Raw genomic sequence first — 9,673 nt, 5'->3', positions numbered from 1 at the left:
TTGCCGTCTGATACCGGCGCACAACTAGGTATAAACCCAGTGTTATAAATTGCAGCATTCAGATGTGACATTGTCTCAATAATATCTTGGGCAGATAGCGCTGTGTTGATGACGTGAGCTGTGTGTTCTACAGGGAAGGCTCCAGTCTGGAGGAAGTGGTGGAGAAGCAGGCCGACCTGATAGAATACCTGAAGCAACACAACACCCAGCTGAGCAAAAGACTGCTGAACCTCACCGCACAGCACTGACCACACAGACCAGCCTCCTCCACCTCTTCTGCCTCCACCTCCCCTCCAGCGACCTCTTAAGATGACCCTGCGAAACAAAACCCTGTTCGGTCGGGTCCCTCTCTATGCCGATGATGACCACCTCCTTTTTAATCCCCGGTTTAGCTAATCTGATCCCTGTGGGAAGAAGCCCTGTCGTGGTCCTTGACGTTGATGAGTGACTCATCCCTTTGCCAAAAACGTCGTTTTTCTCTCCTGCAAGCTGCTGTCGGGAACGCACAACATCGACAGTTAACCTTTTGTGGAAAGTGAGGAGGGATTGGAAGTCGGCGATGTCATGATAAGTGGACCCATAATGTTTAACGCGCTGCACTATTGTAAACAAAAGAACTTTGGCATGGCAAAACGGGGGGGAGTTCAAAACGCCCAAAGCGCCCCCAAAAGTTCAAAGCAACCCATTTAGTAGACCCCCAACTACAAGAAGTTAATGGATGTCTATCAGTTAAAGGGAGGATAAAAACAAAAAGGGAATGTAAATAGATGAATTTTCTCCTATCCGGTATGTGGCTAGTAGTTCACAATAAAGGGCTTGACATACATTGTTGCGTGCGGTGTCGCACGGCCAAAAACGTGTTTGTAGATGGGCAATCTTCAGCGCGCGGCATTCATTCAACTGTGAAAGTGACCCGCCTCTTTCAGAGAATAGCAAACTTGTGTGACTCCCATACAAGCCAGAGACAATGGTCCGAAGGAGGAGATACTGGATAAGTCGCTCCAGATATCAGTCAGTTACTGAGTAAGGGAAACCCTCCACACACACACACACACACACACACAGGGTGGAGGGTGAAGGAGGCCTACCGTGAACCCCAGGTTCACCTGACCGAGGTGAACTGATAGTGCGGGGGGGGGGGGGGTAAGGGAGGAGGAGAGGACAAGCGGACGGATGAGAAGAGAATAGAGCCTGGTAAAAGAGGAGGAGGAGAGACATGGGTCACAGATCAGAGGGGATGCGTTTTATTACCGAGTTACCACCCCTCGTGACCTCTGTGATGGTGTGTGTGTGTGTGTGTGAGACTCACACAATGTGTTTTGTGTGACTTGATGAGACTGAGCAACCAAAAAATGCAGATAAATGCTATAGAGGGATCTTATGCTGTGAGCAGCGACGTTGACGGAGGTGCAAGACACTTTGAATCGCACTGAAACTGTTATTTGACTTTGTGTGTTATTTTACGTTGTGTGTGTGTGTGTGTGTGTGTGGTCCGGGAGGAGAATGTGTTGTGTGATCATTGTCTGGAACCGTTTTTCTACTTGTCGAGTTATTGGATTTGTTCGTGTTTTTCTTTTTTTTTTGGTGATCTTGTTCCAATAATAAATCTTTTATGTTCTCACATTTTAATTCTCTTTTTTATATAGTCTGATTTGAACCCGAGTGTGTGGTCAGTGCACTAATTGTTGAGGCACACTCACATTTGAACCACTTAACCACTTGACCACAAATAAATTATACATATACAATCTCAAAGGAGGCAATGCATATCTTTGTGTTTTGACATTCTTTTATAGTATAATAGAGCTATTATAGCTCTTATGGTGTGAGGACGATTATGCTTGAAAATTGATTGAGTGTCAATAAGTAGGGCAGCAACTATTGATTAATTACAACAGTGTTGCACAAAAATAGCCAATCTGCAATGTTTCTATTTTTGATTATTTCTTTTTTAGATTGATTATTTTAGTATATTCATAATTAAACTGAGTTTGATTAGACGTTGCAACCCTATCAATAAGTACACTTATTTTACTGTGTATATTTGCGTTTTCAAACTTTGCCAGGCCAAGTTGTCACACCAATTTGCAGAAGGTAAAATGAATATATAGTGATTGTTCTTATTGGAAGCCTTTAGCAGTATAGTTGCCTGGTGTGATGCCTTTATGCTGTGGGCTCCATATCTCCACAGGGAGGTAGAATTTACGACTTCTTTCCCAGGAGGCTTCTACTAGGACCCAACATTACCCAGGCTACCTCAGGTCATGTGGACCCTCGTTTGATGGATTGCATTTTAGAGCGGGGGCGATGTTACAATGGCGAACAACCAATTACCATACATACTTCTGCCAGTTATTTTTTTTATATCGTCGCTGTCAGGCAGAAACCTCTTATCTCCATATTTCATAAGGTAATGCCCTACTTGACTCACTATCCCTCAAAAGTAGCAGATCCGCAAGTGTAGATCTGCTACTTTTGCTATTTTGGAATTTGAATCCTGAAAAATAACAGTTTTGATAGCATCTCTGTTTCCACCTGACAGAGATGCTATCTTTTTGCAAAAATGCAGTTTTCTGTGTAGATTGTGACTATATCCGCTGATACTTAAATTTTAGTTTGGCTGAAATGAGTTGCTGAACATTTACAGTGCCTGTGTCAGAACAGATATATTAAAGCGACACTGTTTTTGTCCTATCTGTATGGTAGAGTATGTTAATACTGTTGGGGTGGTTGTATTTTGTCTCCCTGCTCTTCTATTGAGACATTTAGATTGAGTCAAAGGTCAAGTCTCACCTAGACACAGGATCTCGCATGAATTTTGACCTGATGGTCAAGATTACATTTATATTTTAAGAATTTCAGCACCAGGAAACCGGGTTCAAATCCGGGATAGAAGAGGACAGTTACATAGTGCAGCTTTAAAGCACTGGCACATGCATTATCTATATGACTCAAAGCCTATTTGTAAGAAGGCTAAAAAGCCTTTTGTGGGTTAATTGCTCTGGATTTAAACTCTTAATTCTTCATATTGTTGAATTATTCGTGTCCAGTGTCCAGCCCCTTTATCGACCGACACACACACGCACACGCGCACACACACACACACACACACACACACACACACACACACACACACACACACACACACACACACACACACACACACACACACACAAAATGTATTGAAGTAAACGTAACAATCAGTATATACATTATAAAGATTTTTTTATTTAAAAAAGTAACTCATTAAAACATTTGAAGTGCATACATGCATTTTAAACACTATAGCAATACTACATGGATTTGGTTCATCGTGTAGTCACTCTGCATAGGTCAGTGACACAACTCTTTGGTCTCAAGTAATGTCTTTGGGTCCAGGACTGAGAGGTAGGCCGTGCATGTTTGAAGACTGAACTCATTCCACACACTGCAACATCCTGAGTGTTCATTTAGTGTTGCATTGAAGAGGAACGTGCTCGCACATTGGGATAGCCGTCGGTACTTTGGTGGAGATGAGCGAGTCCTTCACGTTGCGCCACTCAGGTTCACACTTTGGCGACAAGACGTGTGAAGTCCGACACGTGCCAGGAGATCTGCAAAGTCAAAACACCCGAGTGTCTACTGTCCACCCGAGACGTTTAGAATCCAAACATGGGCGTTTTGAGGCTTTGCTTTGAACCGTGTTCACAAGACGGCTTAGAACACAGGCAAGTGTTGTTTTCATAAAGGGTGTCCTATATTATGATTTCATTCCCCTTCTTCACCCCTCTCTATGTCCTCTCCTGTGTTTGTAGTGAGGTCCGTGGATGACGTTGGGACCCTGCACTGCAGTCGACATGTCTTCTCATGTCACCTTGCACCTGAAACTGGAATGAAAAGAGAATTTTAGGCATGGCTGAGAGAAAGCAGACACGAGGCAGAAAGTATTACTTTGTGTGTGTGTGTGTGTGTGTGTGTGTGTGTGTGTGTGTGTTGGACGGGGGGGGGGACGGGTGATTAAGGCATGGAGGCGAATGAGCCCCCCATAAGCCTAAAACCCCATTTCAAACAATACTCTCAATGAACACCTCTCTAATTTCAAGTCAGACCTCTCCACCACGCACACACACACCCTATCTCACACACACCATGTCAGTAAACCCTCCTTTATCGTTAGTGAGATTTATTCTCCACTCCACTTTTCCACTCCACTTCCCTCAGAACTCCTGTAGTGTGAATACACACTTCTGGTACTAATCACACACACACACACACACACACACACACACACACACACACACACACACACACACACACACACACACACACACACACACACACACACACACACATTTAACTGCCACCACCTGCATGCTCTTTAATATGGTTCTCTGTGCCATGTATCACTGTGTCAGACAGCTCATATTTAACCTCTCCTGCACACATGCTCACACAAACACACTTACACACAGGTGTAGGTGAGACAGGGTTCAGTGTGCCTGGTACTGCTCTGTGCCAGCAAGTGAACACATTCTACTGTTGTGTGTGTGCAAACTGAATTAAGTGAATGCATGTGCTTATATTTATGCTCAGAAGCATGAACATGGTTTATTATTTACCTCAGGGGAAAGGTACTCTGGAGTGTAGAGGAAAGCAGCGTCTGTACAGGCAGCGCCGGTGGAATCTCCTCCTGGGCTTCATGGGCTTCATTAAATCTGCAAAAAGGACAGAATTGATCAGCAATGAGTCTCCTTCAGCCTATGACTTATCGGGCTAGGCACTGCCCAATGGCAGTGGTGGAAAGTAACTAAGTACATTTACTCAAGTATTGTACTTCAGTACAATTTTGAGGTCTTTTTTTTTACTTTACTGGAGATGCGACCGTCATGAGCTTGTAGATCTGCTATTTTCAAAAGATTTGTATATTGAACTTATGAAATGGGACGTTCTGCATAATGAGTACTTTTACTTTTGGTACTTTAAGTATATTTTGATGCCAATACTTTTGTACTTTTACTCAAGTACATTTTAAATACCGGACTTTTACTTGTAGCCTAAAAGCAATGCTTTTTTAAGTTTAGATGAACATAAATGAATAAATAAACTGGCACTTCTAGGTCACTGTGTTAGGCTATATTATTAGGCTATAGTTGGGAACAAAAATGTTAATTTGAACACCTACATGATTAAAATGGTCTATATACCTGACCATTTAAAAGCTCCCAATGAAAATCACACCTTAATTGCTTTAAGAGCTGCCAGACAAAGGGAGATTGGACCCTCACAATAAACCAGACCAACATAGAGCCACCACATGATTATTTTAATCGTCCCTCATAAAATCCACAATTGACTCCCAAAGTTCACACAGGGACAGCCAAGCACAGGAAGAGATAAACCTCCGGATGGCTTTATGACTGTCTCTCTCTCTCCATCTCTCCCCCTCCCTCCCTCCCTTCTTTCTCCCCCTGCATCTCTGAATGAAAAGAACTGTTGTACGTGCCTAAAGGTAAAACTTGGTGGCTTCATGTCATGTTAATCAGGCCCAGAGGGATCATTTGCATTCAACATTTGGATCAACAATAGCGCCGGCGCGGGACAATAGACGCCATGGGACGGCCGGAGGGGGCGCTGCCGGCACGGCGGGTACCACCCCGGGTTGTCCCTGTCTGTCTGTCTGTCTGTCTGTCTGTCTCCCTCCTCCTCTCCATCACAAACCCTTCACTTTTTAAACATCGCATTTATATATTAACCCCGTGCTATTAAAGTTAAACGGGCATCATTTGCACCGAAATGCATGACCTGTCGAATTATACCACTAACAGTAGCTTCTTTTTTTAAATGCACTGTAGGCTATTCATTGGAGAAAGTATCTATTTTTCATGTGGCTATTTACAAAAACGCTGGCAGTGTCTTTTTTTAAACAGCATAACAGCGGCTGTGCTGAGTCACATAATTTGATGGGTCACCTGTTTCAGTGCAGCGCGGCGGGGAGTCAAATCTCGGCGCGGCGTCGGCGGTTAAACTCAGGCAGGTGTCTGCGTGATAATACTAACTGTAGCTAAACTTATAGCTATTTAACAGCGTTTTAAATGAACAGGGATATCTTTGGTTGTAAAGTAACTTCGCAATTAATGCTTAAAACTAAAGAAACTTCGCTTAATTGCATTGTGTGGCTACGACGATAGTAGCCTTGAGCATAAATAGACGCCATGAAATTAAGCTAATTGTGATACAAGCTCTCCTCGGCTACAAATAATTACAGAAAGAGAATTCATCTATTATTTTCCTCCAACACTATCTCACACTTTTCTCCCAATTATAGGTTATTTATTATTTAGAAATGTATTTGTATTATTTACTGTGTTCTCTGTCATTTTACTTCTGGGTTAACTTAAACAGGGACGCCAGTTTTCTATTACAACTTATTGTGTGAATGTCATATTTCCTTACCTGATTTTTTAGGTCTCAATGGAGACGCAGAGGTGCATGCGATGATCACAGTGAGAAGCAGCAGCAGCAGATACACAACGTTGAAGATCCTCATGATGGCTGCTTGAGGTGAACAGGTGAACTAGTGGTTTATATACTAAATGTTCCAAGATGTCAGTCTCTCAGCCAGCCAGGCAGGTTTGGTGCTGTAGCTTAATGTCCTTTTCAACTCTATCTCTCTCTTGGAAGTAGTTGTGAGTCTTTCTTTCTCTGGTTGTCTCTTCTCTCACACACTGACTGTACCTCCTTTGCTTTTGTCTTGCAGCTGTGGGTCCACGGGAGAATCAAACACACAGAGGGTCCGTCTTCTTTTCTCTCCTGTAGGTAAATGAGTGGTGGACAGTGTCTGTCTGTGTGAGGAATGCCAGAGAGCTCTGTGTGTGTCCAGTGAGTCCAGTGAGAGACTGTGTGTGTGTGTGTCCTGGGTGATTGTCTCAGAGTTTGAGAGCAAAGTGACAAAGATGTGTCTCTTGTGTGAGTGTCTCCCCCCATCTCCTTTATACTGCCTTTTAGTGGGTGGGAGGGAGGGAGAGGGGGCGGGGGGCTTCACCTCAACCCCCGACACTGACACACACACACACACACACACACACACACACACACACACACACACACACACACGCACCCACACAAAAGAAGGGACACACACATGCACACTCATACTGCCGCACTGCACATATTGACCCCACATGTAGAAAAGTACTTCAAGTGACAGGAAGGGACTCACCCACCCCCACCTGCCCTCCAACTGCCACCAACGTGCACACTTTACAGCCTCGTTTTATGTGTGTGTGCGCAGTCTGTGTACGCCACGGGCCTTTCTGTGTGCGCCCGTCCGACCGAGTGTGTGATAGTAAGGGAGAAAGAGAGAGTTGTGCGTTCTATCGGCCGTAGTAGCAGAGTGTTTGAGTCTGGTTAGCCACATTAAAGGATGTGGAAGTGATATTCTTTTGTTAGAATAAGTGTTAAAAAGCTCCATGTTATGATATCATTGCTGTGTAGAGCAGTAGTGGTTTTCACAGTGGGGTCCTTGAGGGCGTTCCAAGAGGTCCCCAGAAAATGTTAATATAGCATCAAAATCTGTTTAACCACTTTAAACCTATACATTGATTATTTGAAAATAGCTGATGTACAAGCTCATAACATGTGACAACTTTGGAATATTTTCCAAACATTTAACTATATACATCTTGTATGGGGGTTCCTGGCACATGAATGTCTTCAGATGGGTGTCTACGGCTGAATACATATTAATTTGGGGATACTTGACATAAATATATAAAAAAGAACCACTGCATAGGTCTTAAACAGGGGGTCCGTGACCCCAAGGGGATCCACAGAGTTACTACAGAAGGGGTGGCCAGTTTTTGTGTGATAACCCCCCCCCCCAAAAAATTAATAATAATAAATAAAATAAAAAACGAAATGTCTTGAAATACACAGCATGAATCAAACATGTTAGCAAAGATAATTTGCAAAGAAACAAACAAACAAAGAAACAAAACACATTTAATTGACACAACACTGATGATAGTGCTGTCAAACTAATCTATGAGGCCATCAAATCTGCGGCATCTCTTTGGAGGCAGCCCAAAGGCATTTAAAATGAAACACCTGTAGAATACTTCTCAAGCTATTCTCAAATCTCAACAAACAAACATTGTTGAGACAACCAGCTGAATATGGTAACTAGCTTCTTATCAAGTCTCAAGCCTCGTATGTCGTATCAAGTTGCATGGGGGTCCCTGCATCATCTCTATCTCAGCTAAGGGGTCCTTTGCCCGAAGACCCCTGCATTTCTGTTCGTTAACAGGGGTCTCCCCGTCTCTCCAGCTCTTTAGTAAACAGGACAATACATTTTCAGGAAAATACATTTTCCAGTCATTTTATCCAATCAGGAGATAGAACTCATACAGGATGCAGGATAAACAATTGAAATAGGAAAAAAATAGCTGACAAAATATGGAACTGGAACACTAATATGATTGAAGCTGGTAATTGGTTCTCTCTCCTGACCGGATGAAATTGGCAACCCTACCAATATTGCAACGGCTTGTGAGCTTGGAGATCGGCTATTTTCGCTATTCGCTGTACATCAAAGTAAGTGGGCTTAAGTGCCCAAGAAAATGTGCACACGACACACACACAGACGGACACACTGTGTCACCACTCGTAATGAGTGTGACAGAATAATTCACTTGTCACTTGAGTCTTCCTTTCTTTTTTCTCGTCCCATTCAGTAATTAAACAGCTTCTAGTTGGACTTTAGAATGATTGAAGACAGAGTGAATGGCCTGTGTTGAACTTTGGGGCGGAGGGGGGGACTTGTCTCCCCCGATGTTCCATATTGTAGCAGTTGCTCAAATAGACAGACAGAAGCTTAATTCTCTTGTCCTCCTGTAAAAAAAAAAAAAAGACCCTGCCCCCGCACCGTGGGGACACACATCTGGGCTGGGGGTTTAGGGTGGGGGTCCTCCTGACTGCAGCCCAGCGATGCTTAACGATAGTCTGGCTCTGTCTCTGAAGAAATGTAACTGTCTGGAACATTGTTTGCTGCTACTGGTGTGTGTGTGTGTGTGTGTGTGTGTGTGTGTGTGTGTGTGTGTGTGTGTGTGTGTGTGTTCTTTTATCACATGCCACATTGAAGCTTCCCCCCAAAACGGATCAATTGCAGAATATGATGCAGGTTTTTGTTGTAGAAAGTGTGTGTCTTTGCCCTGGGTGGTCCTGGTACCTTGGTCATCAACATTATCAAGTACTTCATTGTGATGTTGCGGTTTTGAATCTAGTTGAAAATGACTGATACATTTTGGCAGTCTTTGTTGTAGTAAACCAGGCACCAGGGCTGTAACTTTTGATTATTTTATTTGTGATTATTCTATCGATTACTTTTTCAATTAATCAAATAACCGAGAAGCACATTTTATATATATATATTATTTTTTATAGATCAACAAATTGATTAACTACTTAAATGTTATTTTATACTTCATTGCACAATGGTGGCATGCAAAAATAGTTAAAATAGCCATTGTATAAACTCATTACGAGGCGCGTTGCGAAGTGTTGGGCATTGTACATCTATTTTCACTTTTTTTTCCTTTTTTTCCTTTCTTGAAACCTTTCACCTATAATAACATGCCCAAAATAGGGATGGATTATCAATCGATCATTTTATTTAAGTATCAATTATTTATTAACT

At 42.8% G+C, this 9,673-nt stretch overlaps 1 protein-coding gene across 1 annotated transcript in view; it reads left to right on the top strand.

The window, feature by feature from the left end:
- Window positions 1-1,663, top strand: part of tmem192 (transmembrane protein 192) — a 16,787-nt gene extending 15,124 nt beyond the window's left edge. Inside the window, exon 6 of the mRNA XM_084083722.1 lies at window positions 134-1,663. Within this exon, the coding sequence (XP_083939848.1) occupies window positions 134-248 (115 nt within the window). The 3' untranslated portion in view covers window positions 249-1,663. The remainder of the gene's footprint in view (window positions 1-133) is intronic.
- The last annotated feature ends 8,010 nt before the right edge of the window (window positions 1,664-9,673 follow it).

Source organism: Gymnoscopelus microlampas (assembly GCF_963454915.1).
Source record: "Gymnoscopelus microlampas genome assembly, chromosome: 2".
NCBI lineage: Eukaryota > Metazoa > Chordata > Actinopteri > Myctophiformes > Myctophidae > Gymnoscopelus > Gymnoscopelus microlampas.
Note: the sequence above shows the minus strand (reverse complement) of the source record. Positions and strands in the feature narration are given on the sequence as shown.